The sequence below is a fragment of the Pagrus pagrus genome (assembly GCF_965226575.1).
Source record: "Pagrus pagrus genome assembly, chromosome: 12".
NCBI lineage: Eukaryota > Metazoa > Chordata > Actinopteri > Spariformes > Sparidae > Pagrus > Pagrus pagrus.
The window spans coordinates 16,642,056-16,666,835 of NC_140196.1; the positions used below are offsets into that span (position 1 = coordinate 16,642,056).

At 39.8% G+C, this 24,780-nt stretch overlaps 1 protein-coding gene across 10 annotated transcripts in view; it reads left to right on the plus strand.

The window, feature by feature from the left end:
* The window catches only part of epb41l3b (erythrocyte membrane protein band 4.1-like 3b), a 57,444-nt gene that overhangs the window by 15,284 nt on the left and 17,380 nt on the right, over positions 1-24,780 (plus strand). For 8 of the 10 annotated variants that reach the window (XM_084369734.1, XM_084369737.1, XM_084369738.1 and 5 more), the window contains exons 2-12: positions 6,435-6,601; positions 10,763-10,903; positions 18,634-18,738; positions 19,000-19,042; positions 19,160-19,235; positions 19,455-19,673; positions 20,391-20,478; positions 22,451-22,603; positions 23,316-23,413; positions 23,885-24,060; positions 24,573-24,763. In XM_084369734.1, the coding sequence (XP_084225860.1) occupies positions 6,446-6,601; positions 10,763-10,903; positions 18,634-18,738; positions 19,000-19,042; positions 19,160-19,235; positions 19,455-19,673; positions 20,391-20,478; positions 22,451-22,603; positions 23,316-23,413; positions 23,885-24,060; positions 24,573-24,763 (1,446 nt within the window). In that variant the 5' untranslated portion in view covers positions 6,435-6,445. The remainder of the gene's footprint in view (positions 1-6,434; positions 6,602-10,762; positions 10,904-18,633; positions 18,739-18,999; positions 19,043-19,159; positions 19,236-19,454; positions 19,674-20,390; positions 20,479-22,450; positions 22,604-23,315; positions 23,414-23,884; positions 24,061-24,572; positions 24,764-24,780) is intronic. The other 2 variants (XM_084369739.1, XM_084369736.1) reach the window with 2 other exon arrangements.

Sequence of the window (24,780 nt, forward strand, 5' to 3'; positions counted from 1 at the left end):
ACCGGATGAAACGGATACTAAATCAAATGTGGAAAGCCATTTTCATTCCCGTCATTTACGGTATGCAGTGGGTGATATGAATGTCTCACACATAGTATTACCTTATACTGACAGGATGATTCAACACCTGTCTGTATCAAAACTGAACCTCCATCAAGGGGAGATTTATTGTAGAGCTGCTGTATTAGACTGCATTAGTTGTAGCTAGTTGTAACGAATAAACTGGCAACTGAATGTTTATGCAAAATGTGTCTTTATCTCAACATTCCTACAATGATAAGAATGTAATCAGATGTTTTGCTGACTCACTGATGTTGAGATTGTATGACATATTGTACCTTGTTAGGAACGTGTATAGTGTTGTTTATGGATTGTTTGACCCGTGTTTGCTGGCTCCCAAAATGAAATGGTCAGAACTGTCTCTGCTCTTTGTGTTTGTGTTGCTCTGGAGCTGGAGAATGTTCTGGCTGAACCCACTGAGGTAGAAAACAGATCTGGGTTGTTTAAATTTCTTGAATTGTTAAGGGCAGGACTGAACTGTACTAAGCTGCGAGATGTTATTGAGGAACATTTTACTGTATGTCTTGTGCCCTTTTCAAACTCCTGTTAAAACTTGTGTTGTGAGCTTGTAGCTTGTTAGCTAAATCAGTCACCTGTTATTGTTTCTCATTGAAAAAGACTCTCAGTAGTGTCAGAATTGCTTGTGTTGTTTGTTACACCAGCTCAGGTGGAATGAAGATCAGATGAAGACATGATGGCTGGTGTCATACTGTTACCACATCTTCTACTGTCTACAGAAAATATCGTTTTCAAAAGAGCTCAGATTTAAAACAACTTATCATTGTGAAAAATGTCTCTCACAGTTTCTCGAAGTCAAAGGCAATGACCTCAAATAACTTGTTTCTTCTAATAACAATCCAGAATGTGGTTGCAGCCAGTGAAATTTTTCATTATTGATTATTCTGCAGATAATTTTCACATTTGTGTTGTCAAAAATAGCGATATATCAATACATATTGGAGTTCCAAGGCTTATTTTTCACAGTATCGACCAGCAACAGCTGCACTTTCTCACTTTTTCTTCTCTCTGACAGCGAGTTGACACACGCACCACTGCTAAAATTGTTCTCATTCTTGTTCTCGTTGTTGCATCGTTTTTTCTCCATTGTAACATGGTGTCAAATATTGAGATTTTGGAAGGTATAGTATTAAAGTTAGATAGTCCAACATCGTGACAACACTATTTCATGATATATCGATTGTTTGGTCAATAAAATATCAAAATATTATAAAAAATGCTCATCACCATTTCCCAGAGCCAAAATTGACATCTTTAAATACCCTAACCCAAAGACTCTCCATTTACTATCATAAATGACAAAGAAAAGTGGCAAACCTTTACATTTAAGAAGTTGGAACCAGCAAATGTTTGACATTTTGCATGAAATTTTGCAATTGATCGATTATCCAAATAATTTTCTTTGGATTTTCGATTTAATTGTTGAAGCTCTAGTCCAAAACCCAAAGAGATTAAATCTATTACAATGTAAGACAAGGAAAAGCAGCAGATCTTTACATTGCAGAAGCTGTAACCATGCAAATAATGCAACTCTTACTTGAAAAGTGACTTAAACGGTTTTACGATTATCAAAACTGTTGCTGAGTGAATCAATTTAACCTGTAAATTAGCTTTTCTTCCTTCACAAAAGTAATACAGACTGCTGTTATTGTGACAGTACAGCTTCTCACCAGTGGTTGCCATTAATAGTCACACTCAATGCATGCAGAGCTGAAACTAATGTTGCATCTATCATAAGTCGCTGTGGTGAAAGTCTTCACCCTACTGTAAGTGTTACATGACAATGAATTTTGAAAATAGACATTTTGCCTTCAATGACGAAACATATCAATAATTTTGTTGTTGTTTGGACATCAGTACTGTTGAAAGCTCTTCGGGGATCTGTAACCCCTCAGCAGAGGTGTCTCATTTGAGTGGCCAGACCAGCTACATGGTATCCTGTTACAGTAGCTGCATTTGTGTGTGACAGCTGTCAGCCCTTCAGCCTTGTAGAGGGGTCAGCATCATACGGCAGGCCAGCTCGGGATGGGCCCTGACGTGTCAAAAAACGCCAACCATTTCCCTCCATGTGACCTCCGTAAGTCTCCAGGGGGGTTATGGGTGTGTGGGGGCAGGGGTTGCAGGGATGGGCCCAGCTGTGGTACTCCGGCTAATGGCACTCAGCACAGATGGCTGTCCCTCATCCTCCCATGAGTGTGTGCGTGACTCGAATTGTGCAGGCCACTTTCCAACAGTGTGCATTACAATCACAAATGGACCTTAAAATGGGAGCGTGCATGCACGGGCAGCAACAGAGCATTTAGTGTCAGTGATCAATTATGTAATGTGGTGGCATACTGATAAACCTCCGCAGAGCTTTTAGCATGGATATGGACATCCACTGCAATGGTGTTGTCTCAGCAGTCTGTCTGAATGTGGTTTGATTTTTGATTTAAAGTGCTTGTTTAAAGGCAGACAGCAGGTTTGATTAACTGTGGGTAGGTTTGATTTATATTGGGAAGAAGAAATGGGTGTGTTTTATTAATGATGTAATTGTTCTTCGAGGAAGTTTTGTTTCTGGAAGAAGACAAGTAGATAGATGGTTCCTGCTTGTCCTTCGTAGAAGTCACATCATCAATTTTTATCTGCAGCTGTGACAAATGTGTGGTTTCCATCAGGTGGCAGATGAATGAGGAGCTGCTTTTTAATATGATAATGTGAGAGATAAATGATGATGTATTTGACAAAAAGTGCTAATGGTTGTAGTTTTGTGTGGCTTTTTCTTCTTTTCAGTCATTCACTGTGTGACTCAAGTGCCGTGTTCCTCTTTTTCTTAATTCCTCAGATTTACTGATGCAAGAAACATATGCATCACCTCCTGTTAGGGCTTCATTTCGCAAAATACTCTGATTCATTAAGCTGCAATGCTAACAAATCTTTTATCAAATATTCTAATCCAGCATCAATCTAATAGCACCATAAATTACATTTACGTAACCACAAAAACAAAAAACCTGTTTCAGCGCTAACATCTGAGTAAATGATTGAAGTCGTTACGAAAAAACATTGTGAATTATCTGCATCGGCTTGGCTCTCTGAGCTCCATCGAGACGTCATCACTTATACTGTACCAGTAATGACTGTTGAAAGATGTCAATGAAATGGCCAGTTTGGATCTGTTATAGTCATCAAAGGAAGTTGATTTAATGAAAAAAGACTTAATTTATGTAATCTGATGAATCGCTTTATTCAAATTGAGTATTTTGTCCAAGGATTTTGAAATTTTATATAGGATGACGGGCTTGAACTTAAATGTGATGACAAACAAACACTCAAAGTTTCATTTGAAATCATCAATTTGTGCTTTGAGTGTTAAAAAAAAGACATCGGCCACAGCCCTAATATGGGCCTTTAGCTTCTTGCAAATGTTTTAAATGTAATGCTTACACAGGATTAGAAAAGGTTTTGAATTTTATTATTGGATCAGACAAAATGCTATCAGACCTCATCCCTTCTTCCTGCGAGCCTGAGGATTTTCCTGGTAAAACCTCACCAGACACCAGCTGTTTCTCACAACAAATGCTAAAGCTTTCATGACCTGAGAGGTTGAATCTCTGTGATCCAAAGATTAATCAGCAATGCAGCAGCAAAGCGCATGTTTATATATTTGAAAGTGTTTAAGATGATAAGATTACAAAAGACTTTCAATCAATATGATTAGGCTTTATTGGTGCTATCAGCAAAATCTCCTGTATACTAGCAGTAATCCAGGGCTCTATGAGTTGTGAATACAGCTTTCTGAATGCATAATGTATGTGCCAGTCCATGGCGAGGGCCACACACAAGGCTACTGTGTGGGCTGTTGTGTGGCCCTGTGAAGAGTGCCTGTCACCAGTGACTGAACGTATTCTTCCTTCATTTCTATGGTGCAAAGATGTTCCTTTCCTCCCCTCCTACTATAGTTCCTGTTTCACAGCAGGGTTAAGAGAAGCAAAGGTTAGCTGTGCAGCCATCGCCTGTCAGCTGATTCCTGATTAAAGATGCAGATATTTAAAATCAGTGCTATATGACCAGAGAAAACAGAGATAAAGGGCTATGGTGTTCACTTTTGATAATAAGATAGAAAAGCTACAGAACGTGAATGCACAGCGCTGCACAGGACCAATAAACTCTCCGGCTGGTGGGTGACGACTGCGAGTTGGGAGGTGATGGTTACGGTGGCCTATTCAGAAACTTTCTTGTATTACAGCTAAACAGGTGACTAAAATATAGGGCTGTCGTTATTTCAATGTCTTTTTTCTCTTCACCGTCAACTACTTATACACGTGTGAAGAAAAAAAAAAAAGAAACTTTTTTGAATAAACTATTTAAATTTGTCCATATGGTCTTAGTGGTACATTCAAAAAGTTTTGCAGTTATATCACACTTGTGGCCTATCTCTGTAAAGAATGCATCTGTCACAGAGTGTTAGATCAACAAAACAACACGGAGGCATGATGAGGGCATGGACTCCAGCTGCTAATAATCCAGCTATGTGCCTGCCAGGGCTGTTCACAGCAGGACACGTGGAGTTCAGCATTTCAGCCAAATTTAGTGCTTGAAAAAGCCTTCATGAATGTTGGAAGTTTTCTGACTGAGACATGTTTTTCTTGTTACAAATTGTATAATACCTTCACCCCCAAAAAGTGAATTCTTGCTCGAGGGGTTTAGAAATAATCAATACCTTGCGGTTTTCTTTTTGTTTTGCGATGCTTTGCTTTTAGAGTCATAGCTCTTTATTTTAATTGTTGCGTTTTTTCATTCAACACGTCAAGAGTTTTGGGGATCACCTCGGCCAACACTGTTGCTTTTGTTTTTGTCCCTGAGGTCTGAGATCCTCCCCCTGAATCCTCCCACCGTGGAGTAAACACACCCCTATAAATAGAGCTGAGGGAGACGCAAGCCAAAAGCAGAATGACAGGCATCTGTACTACAAACCCCAGACTCTGTGCAGCAGAGGCCCAGTGTTGCTGTCCCACACTACGCCCTCCAAACCCCACATCCCAATGTCAAAGCCTGTGGGTGCGGTTAGGACTGGGGCCCCCAGTGTGATCCGTCCTATCTGTCATCTTTGTTTTGCAAAACTGGCCATTAGATGTTTCCTCTCATTACCAAGTTTTAGGCCCTTGGGACCCCGTCTGTCGCTGGTATGCTGCTATTCAGAGAGGGAGAAGGTCATGCTATGAATGACATGTAGTGGTGCTGCTCAGATACTTTGGATGGTTGTGTGTAAATAGTCTGCTGAGTAACTAGGGGGGCATAAACACATTGAGCAACCCTGAGGAATTGTTTTTGTTATTTTTGCCATTAATAATCTTTTTTCTGCGTAATTGGTCTGGAGCTGACGACATAACTTTGCCATCAACAGGCAACTATTTTGATAATTGATTTTGTCATTTTTTTAAAACTGCAATGTAGGATAAATGTAGCTTCTCCGATGTGAGGATTTGCGCCTTTCTCTATTTTTTACTCCGGGACGGATCCAGGAATTTTTTCTCACATCGCGAGATAGGCTGTGTTTTCAACATTTTCATGAATTACTCAGGGAGTAATGCATGGATCGTGATGAAAAAATTTCAGGCACATTTAGGTGGCTGGTATCTATGAGTGAGCACAATTTGATGTGGATCCAAGATCTGGTTAGTTTAAATTATGATTAGGCAGTTTAGAGTGACACAGGGCTATCGAGTTTAATGTAGGATTAGGCTTGATTGATTTAAAGCGGGCTGTTGGGCCTTGGTGTAGGTGTGCGTGCGCTCTACTCAGTGCCATTCTAGTTTTAATAGGTGAATGAATCGCCCCAGATATGTAGATGCTTTGACCACAGTGTGAACATATAAAATGAGAAACATTTGTCGAGTCCTGCTTCTCTTGTGTGAGCATTGCTGTAGCTGCTTCTCTCTCTTTTACACCAATGTTAACTGAATATTTTACATTATGAATTTACTAATTTCTGATATTTTACAGACAAAATGATTAATAGAGAAAATAATTGTCAGATAATAAATATAATCCTCACCTGCAGCCCTAGATAAGAGTGTTTTGAAACAGTTTATGTGAAATGTCATACACTTTATTGTATAATGTATTGTATATATCAGGGCACCAGCAGTCTAAGCACTTTCCATTATCAGCTACTGACACTTGAGTGCATCTAAGCCACTTACATCAATTTCAGTTTTTATTCTGCTGTCAAACAATACCCTCATCTCTGCATTTGCATCAGAGCAGGAGCTTATCCTCACGCAGGGGCTGAAAAAGCGACGGTACATCAATTCATAACACGTCAGCTGACTCATCTAGTTTTCCCCCTTTTCCCCTCCTCTTCCCCACTCCAGCGTGATTTACCATGACAACTGAATCAGGCGCAGACTCTGAGGCCAAGCAGCCGCAGGAGAACAAGGAGAACGAGAAGGGGAAAGCTGCAGAACCCACATCGCCCCAGAACCAGCCGGAGCAGCTTCCTGCCGCCGCTGGACACAGCACCCCGGCCAGGAAAGAACAGGTGAGCCTCTTCATGACCACAGTAACAGGAGGAGGATCGAGCCAGTTGTCACTGACAGCTAGGTTTCAATTAAAACCATATACCATTTAACACGCTTCTATATTTTACCATGCTCATACAAAAACACTTTAGTGATTGAATTTAGGGTGCGTTTTATGATGTCAACATCATACATATCCATTCAGATCAGGCTTGAATTTGAGAAAACATTGCAAACCATTCATCCCACAGCCGGATGAATTGTGCCTTTGTGTGATAAATGGAAATGAACAACAACAACAAACGATACTGACGACATGGCCTCAGTGTTCTCGATGGCATTTACAGCCCTGTAAACTTGTCTTTCAGTCAGCGCTTCATGCTTTTATTTTGGAAATGTGGTGAACCACAGATTGAGAAACCCCTGACGAAGTGTGGATGTTTTCATTCCCCACATTACGTCAGTCGATTGTACCGATTAACATAACGTCACACAGCTGTGGGGAGAGTGACTAAACTGAGCTACTGAAGTAAAACCTCACAGCTTTCAGTAGCTCATGGTTTGAGATCTCCGGTTGAGGGCTATGAAACGAACACAAATAAATAGGGCTGCTAGTTTGATCTTAAAATTGCCACCACTTAAGCACATTAACAACCGCCATCTAATGATTATTTCCTGTTAAATACAAAGATTCCCTCCTCATGTCTATTAAGCCATAAATAAAAATTCTCTCCTGTGTCTGACATGAAAAACAGTCTTCTAGTGTCAAACTCTGCACATACACCATTGTGCTCAGTGGAGCCCAAACATTTAACTGTAGGAACAAAAAGAAAAACACATTTTAGAGAAACAATCATGATCCTCCTGCAGGCTTGTGGATTGAACAGATCTTCTAACATTCCCGTGTAGACGAGTGAAAAACCTCCAGTTCAGTGTCTTTCTAAAACGAGTGATCTCTGCTCAGAAGGAGAGTTCAGCCCGCCTGTGCATTTTATGTCTGAGGCAGTCCAAGAAGCTACTAATGTTATCTGAACACTAAGTGCTTGTCTGCCAATTTTGGCCAGAGCAACCTTCAGGGCTCACTATCTTATCGATCTTCAGATTGAATTTCCAGTACTACCAAACTGCAGGACTGTCGAAGACTAAAGGAAGATTCCTGCGTATTCCTCAATTTACTAGTTGAAAGAAAAATAGTACGATTAGCCTGATTAGTTTGTTGGCAGTCACTCGTTTGGTGCTGATAGTTCAAGTTTATCCCAAACAAATAACCTACATTTGAAGTTTGAATTACCTGCATCACCATTTCTCTTCCTGTGGCTATAACCTAAAGAGCAGGACATAATTTCAACATCTAAATGACAAAAATGTTATTAGAGGTTTGACTGATGTTTTCTATATGACAGTTCTCAGATCATATTAAGGTTTGGATTAGCTCTGAACCATTGTGTCCTATCAATTTAACATTTACATGACATTTTTAGGCGTGTAGCTGCTGGTCTTATCTGAGAATTTAGGAAAAGATCAACGCTGGATTCATTTTAAACTTGTAGATTTACAAGCAGCCGATATTAAGGGGTCCAAAGGTCACCACAGCCAGATGTGGACATGAAGAAACAGATGGTTATGAGAGGTTTTGCCTTATACGATCTGCTGCGTGTTAGAGCAAGCTCACACGTCTCCACTGACCTAACAGTGTTGCCTTTGTCGCAATGTGGGAAAGTGTAAGTATGGAAAATGGGCTGTTTGATGAGGAGGAGAAATAGAGCATGAGTTTACACGTGAATCATAATGGGCTGTAATGAGAGAGCAGCAGAAGCAGGTGATGGATAGATTCATTCTGTCCTGGGCTGGGCTACGTAGCAACTATTCATAACAGCATGTAATATTTTAACATTGGTTAAGAAGTGATGATACATACCCTCGGGTTGGTTGAAATTTATGGACATCAGACATTTTATTTACAGACGATGTTAAATTTAGTTTCCAGAAAATGTTCTGCACTTTATCAAGATAGATGTTTAGGTTGTAAAATGAAATTATTCACATCATAACTCTACATTGCTCGCACCTACTGTGTGTGAGTTATAGAAGGATATCTAAAGACCTTGTGTTGATTCTTGATTCACATTTGGCATGCGTTTTACTGAAAGAAAAACACAACCGAGAGTTTCAGTAGAGCTTCAACGATAAGTCGATCAAAAGATTAATTGTTTCAATATTTTTCCAGGCACAAAAAATCAAATCTTGCTGGTTCCAGCTTCTTAAATGTAAAGATTTGCTGCTTTTCTTTGTCATGTATGATAAGAAATGTAGATTTAAACATAGATTTTCACAACTTTTTGATATTTTATAAACTAAACAATTTCATAGACCAAACAATTAATTGATTAATCATGAAATAATTGGTGATCATTAATGATGATAATCGTCAATTGCCTTCCTAGTCTATAGTCATACTGTGACCTGTGCTAAATGCGAACTTCAGCAATAACAATGCATTTACTGTTTAATAACATTTGGCTGTTTAGAAAGTATAATGTTCACTATGTTCACCACCTTAGTTTAGCATGTTAGCAGGTTAGCATTTGCTTGTTAGCACTAAACACAATGTACGGCTGAGGCTGATTGGAATGTCATGAGTTTTGCAGGCATTTAATCTTGCAGAAATGTTGACAATTATTACAGTTATTACTATTTGTCCACCTTATATCTGTGCACAGTTTCATGACCAGCACTAGTTGTTGAGATATTTCAGTGGATACCAACAGAACGACTCGAAAGAGGAATAGAGTTTTTCCCTCCATGTGTCCTGGAAGATTTCCATGTCCCAGACAAATAGGAGGTATTCCAGTCAAATATTATCTGTTTGTTGAGCTTAAAAGCATTTCATGGAGACCGCTGATGCCCCGCATCACCAACCCAAAGTGTCAGCATCTGATGACCTGGGAATGAGACTCAACAATCAACTTTCTTTCTCTGGAATCACTGACAAAACCTAGAATGCAATTCATACTGTGCTTCGAGGAAGTTATTTTCACCAGACGTTATGACCAGAGATAGAAATATGTCAGACTTCTAAAGATTTTCCTGGTGGAATAAACGGCAATTATCAGATAACAGAAACTCTAGTGGTATGGCTAAACATAATTTAATAAAAGGAATAACTTCCATGTATCACTTTCAAGTGGATCCTTACCGTATCCCTTAAACCTTGTCTGTATTGGAGAGCCCGCATCGTGTCACAGTGAGGATGATGGATGATGCCCTGCCATTGTCAGAGCTGTGTGAATTGGCAGGAACAAGGCTGAGAGAAATCACAGCTCTCCGTCACAACACTGTCAGTCTTTCAGTGAGACGCATGCTCAGGCTGAGATATCTCTCTGCTCCAGCAGGGTGCACAAATGAATGAAGAGCCTCGGTTTACAGTTTTACTGCTGGGATTTCCTACATCTGCGGTGCTTATTTCTATTAGTCGCAAATCACCCATAAGTATTTGAAATACATCCTTTGGTATTTGTTGAATTGAACTATATTCTACCTTCACTTTGATCTCCTTCTCCACAGAAAAGACTAGTCTGCATGAGCTACATTAGATATGCACAATGTGAGCGATATATCCTGAGGAACAAGATAAGAAAATGTTCAGTATGAAAATGAAAAGGGGCATTAAATCTACTTTGTGTGTGAGTAAGAAGGAAAAATGTCTGCAAGCCAAAGGCCTCTTTTTCAGCATGAAGTCAGTCAGGAAGGGCTTTGTTTTCAGCCAAGTGGAAAATTGGATTTTCTCTGTTTAAGACAAAATGGCAGAACACCTCTAGCTCTTCTCAGTGGGACCTGATTACATTCACTCAGGGTCTCGGTGTCTATTTTAAGGTTTTGAACATGTGACAGAACGGGCGGTTTTGCTAAAGATGACCACATTAAGAAACTGACATTTAGGAGAGGCAGTTGGGACTGTAGAAGGTATTTTTTCATTTCTGGTCTCTGAACTCTTTCAACCTGAAAGATTTTCTGTCAGAATGCTCTCCACACAGCAGAGGGACATCTGAATGCTGTGCCATGTTTAACAAGGAAAAGCAGAGAAAATACAGTCCAGTAAACACATGGAAAACTTCAGTGTAATGTGTTGAATAATTCATTCATATTCATAATTGAAGTTACCCTTGTGTTCTTCCTCTCAGGAGCAGCAGGAGGACGACGTATCCCATAGGTCATCCACCAGTCGTCTGTCAAGGTCTCCTTTGAGAGGAGTGAAGAAGGTGAAGATCATGCAGTGTAAAATCACCCTGCTGGACGGCTCCGACTTCTCACTCAATGTAGAGGTGAGAGAACCAAAAGTCCTCTTTTCATATTAAGTGGTCTCAAAAGCTGCTGCATCGGCATTTTAACATCAAAACAACACTCCTTTTAAGATTATATAAGCCTTCAACAGCTTCCACACTACTAAGTCAATTTGCTTGAGTTTCTCTGCACATTGATCTTAAAAAACTGTTAACTTAATGTCAACAGCTGGACCAAAGGAAATACTAAGAAAGAAAAGATCTAGGCACTGAGATTCTTTTCACTTTTTAATAAGTGCTTAAAGGGATAATTCAGTAGTAGTTTCAGTCTAAACTGATTATATAAGCGCTTTTCACTCAGATAGTTATTTGAAATTAAACTGTCGCTGCTGTATCACTTGGCCTTTTGAATTGCCTTTCAGTGATGCAGCAGCTCTAATGATATTTGCATCAGTCTGTAATGACTGTAATTACACCAAGACCAGAGTGTCTGTTTTTTCTCCCAACCCATTTAATTTAGAGCAACTATTCTTTATTTAATTTGCTGATTATAAGTAAAGAAGTTTTCATGATTTTTTTTTTCCTGTCTTCATGTAGAAATGTAAGTGCAGTCCATTTAACCCTCAGAAACCTAGAACCGTTTCTGGGGCGGCTGACTGTATTTATATTGTTATTCCTACTCTGTTCTTGCAGTCAGCATCAAGTGCCATACATCATTTGATTCAGAAGAACCTTAAGTTTTAGTCTTTTTATTTTTAGTCTTTTTATTTTAATTCTGGTAAATGCATCCATTCTCAGACAAAGAAAAATCTAAAAATGAGACAATCACAGTTTTGTATTTTATTGTTAACTCAGACAGAATCTCATGAAGTTTATTTTTTTATTATTAAAAGATGTACTTGGAATTTTTTTGACTTCCATATAAATTTCTGTCTACATATGACCGGTCCTAAGCAAGTTACAGCCATTTATTATAATGTTATTTGAGGCATTTTTCAGTGAAAAACAGGTGTAATCCTATATTTAATTTACTGATTATATAGATGTGTCCAAAAAATGTTTTTTAGAGTAAATAGAAAGGTTATTAAATCATAACAGAGGACAGAGAAGCACAAGAGGCTTTTTTCAGAGACGTATATCATCCATTGAACATAACCAACAAAAGAAGCTTGGCTACAGACATTGCCTGTTGGCCCAGATGAAGAAAGCTGAATAACTTTACATGAGTTTTTAAAGCATATGGATAGGATTAGTGCTTCAGAAGCTATTAAACATTTCAGAACTATAGTCATTTTTAGCCTCTGGCTGCGGTCCAGGTCTTTGAGGGTTAACAGGGACTGTACTGATAAATATTGTCACATGGGGAGGATGAATGCAGCAGCTGTGATGTATAGGGCATCTATTTGAAGCAACATTTACAGCTCTTGTCCCTGCTGGTTAACATATAATTTCAGGTTCAAAAGGTTTTAAAGTTTGCAACTTTATTCATCTATCACTTTCTAACTGCAGTGGCAGTGTCGTTTATCTAACCTGCCTGAGGTTTGCTGATGTTTTACTATGCTTATGGTGATACTTTGCAAACACAGCACTTCAGGTTAAAAAGCTATATTCATTTCAATAAACAAATAATGCAACATGTGGCACCACTAAAGCCTTGATACCAAAACATTAAAATGGTGGTTGACAGATGACAGAAACTTTGATGAATGCATTTCAATGCAAAAACAAAAGTGTGTCGTCATTGTTATAAGTAGCACTTGTCCTTCCGCCGTGCCTCGGATTTCTGGGTGTATCTGTCTTACGATTCTTGGCTTCTTGTATTAAAACACAAATAAACTGCACTACTCCGACAGCCCGTCTGAGAAGCAGGGATTTCATGGATTTCACTGCACATTTACATTTGCATTGTGTCAAATTGCTTTGTGGGATTTGTTTCCCCTCCAAAGCTTCTCTGTGTAGTCTTGAGAGAACGGTTCTTAAATGTTCAGTTCTTACTTCAAAGCTCATCTGCCTGTCTAGAAATAAACCCTAGGAGGAGGAAAGGAGGGCCAGCAATCAGTGAAAAACATGTGTCTCTGTGTTGTAAATGTGAAGCAGCAGTGTGGCTTTTATCATCATGTGGAAAAATTAAATATGGAAATGACATGTTACACGACGAAAGAAAATGGAGCATGAGTCGGTTGTTAATCATAACGGGTTAGAAGTGAAAGAGGTGGCGGTGTTGGACGGATTCATGACCTTCTGTGTTGATAATGTAGCAAAAGAGTGATAGTAAGAGCACTTACTGATGTTTTTTATTGATGTTTTTATTATTCATATTTTAGGTGCATTTAATGACATATCTATTTATTTATTGAGCTATTTATTTCCTTTTGGTTTCGGCTGTTTTGGTCCTCCACACTACATAGCCTCGAGTGGGACAATTACTCTGATTATCCATTGTTTTAAATTTCCAGTATTCAGAAATAACCGCACAACTAGAGCCTGCATCAGTCGAAGAAAATATGTCAGCACTCCATAACATACAATGGCTCCTTCTTTCTTTTTCTTGGAACATTATGAATTCGGGAATAAATCTGAATAGTGAACTTATTTGACATTTCACTCTTAACAGTAACACGTTCAGCCTTTTCTCAAAGTTTTAAGACTTTCAACTTTGTACATTCCAAAAATGTGTCAGCGGGCTGAACAGGGAGTAGCAGACCCTCCTCCTCAAATCTTCTTTGAGCAGATTCCTTCCCACCAGGGGTTTGGACAGGGGGATTATCCAACTGTTTTGGTGGTGGTGAGGTGAGGGCTTCTGACTGTGAAATGGGAGCATTTGTTGGAGGGAATCAGTGTCATTGACTGTGTGTTGGCATGATTAATCATGTCCCACTGTGGCCAATGAGGGATTCTTAAGGACAGCGATGTGGAAACGGGGGTCAGTCTGGACTTCATGCCCTTGAGACGGATGCAGAAAAGGTGCAGACAGTGCTGTTAATTTAGATGCATGAAGTGAAAGCGCTGCACAGAGTGTGCTTAAAGGAAATTACCCTTTATCCAAATGTGAAATGAATGGGAGGACAGTATTTTAAAGCAGTTTTCCATCGATCAATAGCAGTGCTGCACTTCCATGAAGTTGGAATTTAAAAAATAATTGTCAGAATTAATGCAGCAAAAGCCGAAATACATTCTGAACTCCGTGCAATCATTTTTAAAGTCTCTGATGACCCAAATCATCATTATCAAGGGTTGTTTTTCCAGACTTTACTAAGCTTCTCTAGAGCCGCAGAAGACATTAAACCTCTGTTTTCACAGCAACTCAATCACAGTTAATATTGCTCTCTCAGGCATATTTTATGAAAAACTATCAGTTGAAAAAATGCTTATTCTATCCAGGAGTTAGATTCTTCAATTTTCTAAGGTACTATCTTTAAATTTGTATGAGGGGAAATATCAATAATTGGCCTTTGGAGTGCCTCTAATTATAATTTCAGTCTCAAGAAACACAAACTCTCGCTTCCTCATTATCACTTTAATCAGTTGGGACCCATTTGAAAGTGCGATGATTCATCTCAAGAGGTTTATCCTATGATAATATTACTAAATTGGCTAATCTCCGGTAGTGTGTAGCTCTGAAGATGAAATGTAAACACCACTTTTTACAGTGTGTATTTGTGTCCAATCACAAGCGTATTCTATAAACCATGTCCCATCTGTTTACTAGACTGTAATCTCCCCGTCCCACTCCTGCCAAGACGGCCTGAGTTGAGGCTTCCCTGGCACGGGGCTCACCCCACCTCACTTTGTCCCAAGACTGACACCAAATAGAGGACAAATACTTATAGCTAAACTTGGATTAGAGTGCATTAGAGGGGATGTGAGCAGAAGGAGCAAGCAGAGAAAGAAAGAAAATGCAGACATACTGAAATGATTGAGATATTTGTCCAGAAAACTCGGAAGTGTTATCATAAAGCATCATAAAGCAGCTCAATCACATTTTACTATTTCTTAATGTAGCTGTTGCAGGGGCTCATCATCCACTGAATCAAGCAAAACGAGTAAATCAACAGAAAATGAATAATTTTTTAAGTCGTTTATCAACCAAAAAATGACAAAATTCACATTCACGCATTCTGCAGCTTGTGAAATCTGAAGAGATCTGAGGATCTGACGTCTTCCTTGGTCTATAATAACGTTTTTTATTTGCTGGTGACAACAAGGATATCGTGACACGTATGAATGTGATTAACTCGTCATTTTGCTATGTACTGTATATCCCTCGATTCCTTCCCATGTCGGCTGAAAGGTCGCTAATAAAACTTCAAAAGAGCTGTGATTCCAGTGTGTGGGTGCTCTTAGGACTGCAGTATAATAAGAAAAATAATTACAGAACAGAAGATTTTGAATAAATGCAGGTCTGCTACGTAAGTGCACTTTAAGAAGTCCTTGTCAGAGCAGCAGCCTCGTCTGCTTCTACACAAGGGTGTGACACAATCAGGCTGCTTCTTTAAAGAGCATTAGTACAACATCAAGCTGTGGTAATTGATGCAGTGGGGATGAGTTACACCTGCGTGGACAATACTCACACTCACAGTTACAAACCCATTCATTATAATAAAAAGCAAGAGACAACAAAAAGAGGGCTAATCAGTTGCTTGCTTACCAGAGGAGTTGTCATAGCAACCAGAAAGGCACAATCATGACCAGTGGGAGTGCTTTCCTTGAAATGTAAAAGAAAAAATCTGTTATATGAAAGTGTCCTTACAGCTGAGGGTGAACCACAGCTCACACAAGCTAGGTCAGATTATAGTGTTGGACACAGTGAGACAATTTAGGTCAGAGGGTCCTCGGATAATTGCCAGAGAGTCCTCCTCCTCCTCCCAATCCTATTTGAAACCAGAATGTCAAGATTTGACATTTTCATCCCCCTGACCTTGTAGTTTTCGAGCTCAACTCCGTTTCCTCCTGTGGGAAAAATGTCTCCGCTAATCGCTTCCTATCATTTTCTCTGACAGAGAACTGCTGAACCTCCTCCACTTCACTCCAGAGGGTGTTCAGTCTCAGCGGAGGGGGAGAAAAATCCCACGTCTCACTCGGGGGTTGTTATAGATTATCCCACAGGGGGTCTGCAGAGTTACTGCAGGTTTAATATTTTAATATATTTCAAAGAGCTATATGTGTCTGAAAAAGCACTTTGACAGGAAGCCAGCATATTGGCTAAGATAAATTCGTAAAAAACTAAATTAAAAAGAACATTTAATTTACATAACATTGATGTTAGTCTAACCATGATTCCTTGTGCATAGTGTCCATGATGGTGAACTGTCAGCTAACTATGTGTCATTTTGGCAAATTATATTATTTTCCCAAGTGTACGGTCAGTTTTGTGAGCCACACTGGTTTGTTTTGTAACTTATCGAGATTCGGACAAACCTTCCACCTCAAAAACCACCAAAGAAATCGCAGAAGGTGAAGCTAACGAGGCTAACATTAGTGAAAATGCTGCTGACTTGTTTATACATGGCACTGTCGGCCACCCTACACGTTACTGTGAGCCCAGTTTAGTATTTAATAACGTTTTTTACAATACGTGAGCCACCTGTCCAAAGATATTAGGCGTATATTTGAAAATCATTCTAGTACTGGATTTGCATCTTTATTCTTCTTTTTGCTGGAAGCTGGTCATTATGTTTATGTTAGCGGACTCCATTTCTCAACTAACGTTAGCTACTGTTGATCTCTGTTAGCGGAGCAGAGAGAGGCACTGAGACAAGGCAACCAGTATCGTGCACAAAGTCACATCCTTTGGACTGTTGCGGTAAATACGAAACCAAGTCCATCACTAAGAAATACAGAGTTAAACAACTTGAGCGAATCATCCACAGGTTGGAATAGGCAGCAGAGAGAGACGGGAAGGTCTCATGTCACTTTACAATCTGATCACATACAGCCAATAAAAAAGTGTTTAATACATGCAACTTATTAAAAAATTGTCACTGGAGCCCCTTTAACTGAAGCTGAAACAATGGGTCAACAGACAGGAAATGAATCTGCCTCCATTTAATAATCAGTTAAAGTAATATTTTAGGCAGAAAGCCAGAAATGCTCTACTTACAGCTTTTTTCCAGTATGAGCATTAGCTGGACATGTTGATGTGAAAGGATTTTTTCTTTTTTTTTCCAAGACCAATCCATTAATTGAGGAAATGGTCTGCAGATTTACAGCTAATGAAAATAATAACTAGTTGCAGCCGTACATTTAATACATGGTTTGATTGTTTGGTCACATAATCCAAACTCACTGCAGCTACTGCTGCTGTCAACTGTCTAAAATTAGACGACTGTTTCCTGACATTGATCAAGATTTATGTTCTAATTTGATCAGTTTCCTTCAAATATCCATCCCTTTTCTTTATCCTAAACAACCTCAGGGACAGACAGGATAGGAGCCAGATCAGTCAGTTGCATCTGTTAACATATTTTCCATCTCTGGAAGCAAAGGCTTACAGATCACAACCTTCTTTTGTCTCTGTGTGTTTGTATTTGTGGAGGTTTTGTCAGTAAAGCCAGACATTGAGAAGCCACTGTTGCAGCAATCGTCTGACATGACTCTGCTAATTCTCTCTGAGATGTTCTGGTAGGATTAACTCTCTGCCAACAGCGACTTCATCCTTCTGTTTAAAATCACACAGAGACACTGTATACTTCTCGTCTTAGAGAGGATGCTTCAAGAGATGAAACTGTGTGGGTGGATGCTCCTATAAATGTCCCCTATGTGTTGAAGACTGCTACTCCTACTATTATACACCTGCCAGCTAGATGTGTGTGTTGTTTAATGTGTGAACTACTCCGCTGACATGTGAATGTGACAGATGCATAGGTGTGTGTAGAATAAGCTTTGGCGGTGGTTTTTCGATAAATCCAGACATGAGGAGCTGACTCTGTGCAGGAAGCCGGCGTCTGTGTTGTGGCACTTGTGGATAAATGAGTCTGTGAAGTCGAGCCTCATCCAGAGGGGGAGAGACGACAGAGCTCCAGCCGATGACACCCAGCACTTGGCTAGAGATGTGCAATCGATTTGGTTTTCAACGTTTGCGTAGCCGATGTTCACCTTGAGCTCAGGAATGCGAAGGCGTATTTATACTTGTTCTTTTTATAGAAGGAATCGATCCAGAGTGGCCCAGCTGGCTAACTTCAGGGTTTCTCCATGAAGCAGTATAATGAGCTGCATCATTATGCTATTTGAGTAATCAAGAATTTTAATTTCATGTTGATGTTTTGTGGAAGTGAGTTATCTTTGGTTTAATTATCTCAAGATAATGAAGAGAAAGGAGGAACATGTAATCCAGTGGCATCATTAAGCAGCCAGAGCTTGTTACATTTTGTAGGCACGGTTGTTTCCTCATTTTCTTTTCTGTTTATTGTTTGTTTATTCTCATATTATTGTTGTTGCTGTGTTGATAATTGTTGAATATGCTATATGTTCACAAATGGCACGGCTCATAACATTATTTATTAAATCTCAGGCAGTCTAGTTCAAATTGTTTAGGATTTAACAACCTGTGACGTATAATCAACAAAAACAACAAAAGCAGTTGAAATATTGGAACATCACTACACAATATAACCCCTTTCTCATACATTACAACACCCTTATTAGGTTTTTTCGGGGGATTATCCTTTAAAAATTATGCTCTCTTTATCATAAAAGGTGGGTTTTTTTAAATTGTTAATTTGGATCATTTCCATTGTATCCTATTTTTTTTAAATGTTTGTTTTTTGTCATAGAAGCGAGCCAAGGGTCAAATGCTCTTTGATAAAGTATGTGAACACCTCAACCTACTGGAGAAGGACTACTTTGGCATCACATACAGAGATGTAGAGAATCAGAAGGTAAAGGAACATCAATAATATGCTAATAATCAGTTTGTATGGGGTTGTTAACTGGCAAAATGATTTCTGTATTTAAAACAAGAGAGAAATGTGCTAATGGAACTGAATTACATTAAAATTTTTAAAATCGTTAATAAATAACAATGTTTGATTAATCTCCAGATTTTAAGGCAGGAGACTGTGACTATGTCCCACTTTAGAAAGTTTTATTCTCAGTCATTTCCGCCATTTGTGGAGATTAATGCTTTTTGTCTGTTGCAGAATTGGCTAGACCCGTCCAAGGAGCTGAAGAAGCAGATCAGGAGTAAGTCTAATAATCTAATAAAGTCTCTCAAGTGTTTAGTCTTCAACAGCTAAATGGAGGTGTTGGCAATTATAAAATGCTCCTTTTTAATAATTCAATGTTCCTCTTTCGTCTCAGCCGGTCCCTGGAACTTTGCTTTCAACGTCAAGTTTTACCCCCCAGACCCCGCCCAGCTGACTGAAGACATCACAAGGTGAGTAATTAGCTAATTAAGAACTGTTGCATGATCTTTGTTGGAAAAAATGTTGTCTATTCATCTTATAAATAGACTTTCAGTTTCATTTTTATTGATTTGGATGCCTAAAAGTGTAGTTTACTAAGGAAAATGAATGCAGGTTATGTGTATTAAATATCCAGATGTTGGATTTGAAGAAAAAAAACACATTTTGACAGTTTGTGTTTCCTGTCTTAGGTACTACCTTTGTCTGCAGCTGAGAGATGATGTGGTTTCAGGCCGTCTGCCCTGCTCCTTTGCCACCCACACGGTTCTGGGCTCCTACACAGTGCAGTCTGAACTGGGAGACTACGACCCCGAGGAGCTGGGCAGCGACTACATCAGCGAGCTGCGCTTCGCACCCAACCAGACCAAAGAGCTAGAGGAGAAGGTCATGGAGCTCCACAAGACCTACAAGTTAGTCTCAGCATAATAACCTAAAGTCTTTGTAGACTGAGCTTTAACTGTTCTGGAGCTGACAGCAATTTACAATCCACGTATAAGTACAGCCTCATCTGAGAAAATGCATGAATAATAAATCATTAAAGATTTAAAAGCAAACAACCCAGTTAAGCATTACGCATCACGTAAGACCTTGTTGCTCATAATATAAAGCTGACTGAGAAAATGGGTATTCAGGGCCTTTAAACCCTGAATCTGACAACTGTAAGCCCCTCAGTCAACCTGGTTGAATGTTTTACAGCCTGGAATAATAATCTGACCTGAAAGGCAGCATGACTCCAGATATTGGATTTGTGTTTTCCTGTAAATGGATGTAGCTGGCTGTCCTTTGTCTGAGCCCTTCATTCTGCCTGTATTAAAATGATTTGTGTGTAATTTGATGCGGTCCCTCCTTGCCCAGTGGATGGAGCAAGGCAATGACAGTGCAAAGATTAGAGTCTCTCTAAAGACCATCTCTGCTAAAAGTGGATGCACTCATGGTACTCTGTTAAAAGGTTCCATAAAAACAACCATTTTCAAAAGCTTTTACGCAATAAAACTGAATTATCCCTGTTTTCGATCTTATTGGACTCTGTCTAGCGTGTTGCATATTCACACTGGTGGGAAAGCGTTACTTCTTTTTTTTTTTTGCTATACTTAAATTTGTTGACCTCGTCTGGTGTCTTTTATCAGGGGGATGACACCAGCTGACGCAGAGATTCACTTCTTGGAAAATGCCAAGAAGCTGTCCATGTACGGTGTGGACCTCCACCACGCTAAGGTAACAAGTCTCTACACGTTTTTTTACTCCTCATATAGAGGTGACACCCAAATGTATTGTCTCTCACAATTAAACCTAAACCTAATGTCTCACTGTAGAGCATCCAAGCCGAGTAGGGCAAATTGTTTTGTTTGGAGACTGCCCATCATAGCTGTAGATGTCTCATAATAGCTGTAGACGTAAACCTTCTGTTGTCAAGTTTAATATAATGTTGATTAATCAGGATTTTTTCCTATCAAGTTCACAAGTTAGCATTGGGAAACGATTAATTGTTTATAAAAATTCAGCTACATGTTGTGTGATATCTTCGCTAATTCTGGGTGTCTCCGAGATATATTGAGAAATATGCAAATTAAATATTTAGTGTACAGTTTGACATTACATTAGCTTTCTTGTCAAGGATCAAATGAGGAGATTGATTTCACTCTCCAATTTCAAGATGCTAAATATGAAGGTACAGTCATAAATTATTATCTTAGCATAACGGCTACATATAGATAGATATACAGCTAGCCTGGCTCTGTCCAAAGGTGCTGGTACATGAAGTCCCCCTCCCAGCACGTTATATCTTGCTTGTTTAACCCTCAGAACCCCGACCAGTTTCTGGGCGTTTTTTTGCTCCTGTCACATTTTTAGTCACCGTGAACTTCACTGTAGTATGTAAGTCCTACAGTTTGTAAGTCCTGTACCTTTAGAAACAAAACAATCGTAGTGTATACTGAAACAGTGTGCTGGAACCTGACTCCAGCCATGGTGGGTGTCTCCAAGATGCATCAAGAAATCTGCAGATTAAATGTTTGAAATAATTATTTGTATTGTTTTTATGCAAGATGAGACTAATGCATTCCACTCACGCAGTCAACAGTGACGCTTGCTACCGCAACACCGCTGCTTCAAAAACATCACGGCTGCCACAGTAATGCCTCAGTCTAACATGCCACCGCTGTTTCGCTGATTGACTGACATTATGTCACCGCTGCCTCTGTGGATTTGGGGGCTGAAGGGTGAAGGGATGGAGGGATGGAGGGGTGGCTGTGTGTAATCCACCGGCCAGATGGGATCAAACACGCCATTAGAACTCAGCCAGTAAAGAGAGGGCTAGATTACGGCTGCATGACCGCTGTCATCAGTCCTGATATCAATCAGTTATCAAAAGAGCTTTGAAAGTCAAAATGGGTTTAGGTGTGAACGTAAGAGAGGATATTGCCTTTGCAGATTTAGATCAGAAAGGAGGAGATGACAGAGATGAGGAAGCAGTGTTGCTCAAACTGAGCCGACGTCGGTGCTCGGTGTTGGATTTGTGAGTCAGATTTGATACACAAGAAAAAAATATATATGTCTTCTCTCCTCTCTCATTAAATGCAAAGTTGGTAGGGAATCTCTATGAAAGCTTGGCTCCAGCTGAGGGAGAGGTAAGAGGCTGCATCTCATGTGCTTACCTGCGTGTGTGTGTAGTGTCTACTCGTGCATGGTTACATACCAAAGTAGTCATGTCAACTGTTAAGACTGATTGTTCCTGCTTTAGACCAGCTTCCCTCTCAAAACATCATCATTGGTTTCACCTGCTCATCTCATGCTTTGTGCAGTGAAGAGCATCATTTTGTGCTTCATCCACCATCTCCCAAGACTTCACTGTTGCTTTCGCAGCCTTGAGTCTGTAGTCAGCGTCACCACAGCCTGCGTAGAGCAGATAAGAGTATCATATGCCTGATTCCACTCTCCACCTGCCTGCTTTTCCCCGTTATTATCCAAACTTGACTCTGTTGAATTCTACTTTGCCCTGCTGTGCACTGGCTCCTGAACCTCCTGTATTTATCCTGTAGAGTTTATGTTGTGCAGAACACAAAAAGAAGAGCAGCTATGGTGGCCAGTGGCTTCTTCTTTGACGTCGTCAGGGATCTTGTGTTACCTCAGTGACGCACTGTGAAGGAGTTTCATTAATCTCATTTTTGTGTGTGTGTGTTGTTCCCAGGACTCTGAGGGGGTAGAGATCATGTTGGGAGTTTGTGCGAGTGGTCTGCTCATCTACAGAGACCGGTTGCGGATCAACAGGTTTGCTTGGCCGAAAATCCTAAAGATCTCCTACAAGAGGAACAACTTCTATATCAAAATCCGGCCTGGCGAGGTGAGAACAATGACATTATAGCTAATGATAATGAGATTTATTCACAGTTAAGTCCAGGCCTGATCTGCACAGCAGCCATCAAATAAGCTCCTGTTTGGCAGAATTTTATAAGTGCACCACACCTCATGAGTGTTGCTGTTGGTTAGAGAATTCAGTCGGACCCAACTGGGGTCGCAGCGATATACCAATGTCAAGGTTTATTTCTTTTCTACCACATTAGTGTTATTAAAAATATATATATTCAAAGTTCCTATAAGTTTTATGTCAGGACATTTTGCGAAATTATACTAAAGCGTTTGTTCAACCAAAAAGACACTTCTATTTTCATTTCTTTAAGGACCATTTGTAACTGATAATAATAATAACGGTGTAATACCTTGATGCCGTGATATTTTCTCAGAGGGTTATCGTGCCTTGAAAATATCATACCGTTGCAATCCTAGAGTCAATATCAATTCCTCTCTTTATGAATATTTCATCAGGAAATATTGTGATGATTCAGGAAATACTCAAATACTAAAATATAAACGTTTGATTGGGACGTGGAATCAGAGGATTATTGAATGAATCTTTTTGAGATCTGATTGAACAGTTGCACTTTTACAGTTGTGGATGTAAACAGCTAGTAAAATGTTATGCATTTATACAAACGGAATTCAACCTAAATTAATACACAGGTGTTTCTGACCAAAGTGTTTTGTCCCTGTTGCAGTTTGAGCAGTTTGAAAGCACAATCGGTTTCAAGCTCCCAAATCATCGCGCTGCCAAAAGGCTGTGGAAGGTCTGTGTGGAGCACCACACCTTCTTCAGGTAAGAAATACAGGAGCTGTGACTGTAATGAAAAACAGCTTTTGAAGCTGCCATGGAGGATTTTATTAATTAAAAAAAACAAAACAAATATCCAGTTTGTCGGTTTAAGAGTTTGATTCGCCAACATGAGCTTCTTCATTTTCTCAAGTCCTTTGTTGTTGATTGATCACAGTCATGCCAGCCTTGTAAACACGAGTTTCCTGATAATTAGCGTGGAGGATTTCTTTGTGGTGAAATAGGAACAGTGTTCAGGCTGCTGGTCGTTGTTGCCATTTGGAAAAAATGCAAAACTGATTTGTGCTGCTTTAAGCACAAAATGATCTCTTGGGTTCTTTTGAGTAGCAAGCCAAGCCTGCAGGCTCTCTGGAGAATATTCAAATGAGTAGGAGTTTTAATCTTTCACCGTGCATAGCTTAAATCAGTGTTTTTATTTCTGGTGTGATTAATGTGAGTGTTTGTAACTTGTGACAGGCTCGTATCCCCCGAGGTGCCTCCGAAGAAGTTCCTGAGCCTCGGCTCCAAGTTTCGCTACAGCGGCAGAACGCAGGCTCAGACCCGCAGGGCCAGCTCTCAGATCATCAGACCTGCTCCCTTCTTTGAACGCTCCTCCAGCAAACGCTACAACATGTCCCGCAGCTTAGATGGAGGTCAGGAGCGTTTGATTTTGATTAATGTCCAGCCACAAGTTCCACTCAAGTTAAAATGTCTAAAATGTTTCACTGATTTATCCAGTTTATTTTAATTAAGGGTAGTTTTAGAAGTTCCACTGAGTCATTGTGGCTGTTCCTAATTTTAAATATGATTATTTAGCGAGACTTTCTGAACGCGTGGGAAAGAGTTCTCTCTAAAAGCTGCTATTCTGCTTTTTGTGACAGGAAATGATGACAGAGACCTTTTGTAACGAGTTTCTATGAGGTTTTTTCTTCCTATTTTTATTTCTTTCAAAAAGGAAGAAAAATGTGCTTCCCACCTGAAAGCCCGCAGAGCGAAAATGTCTGGCACACTTGCAATGCCGTGACAAAGCTACAATGTGCAGGAGCAAATAAACCCCTTTATTCCACTGCTCACATTTTTCCTTGAGTTAAAAACAGACCATTGGTGTCCATAAAACGTTACTGATTCCACGCTGTCACATCCATCTTTGTCCTCTGTCCTCCAGCACCTATCATGGAGAACCATGAGACTCTCATGAAGGACAGTGCTGCTGACGGAGCAGCCAAAGTCATCGCCAAGGGGGACATTATCACCACAGTAACGACGGAGAAGAAAGCAGAGGAAGAGAAGGCGGAGCAGGAGGACTCTCAGGTGGAGACGCCAGAACCTGCAACACCGCTCAGACAAGACACAAAGGTAAACCGCTGTCTAAC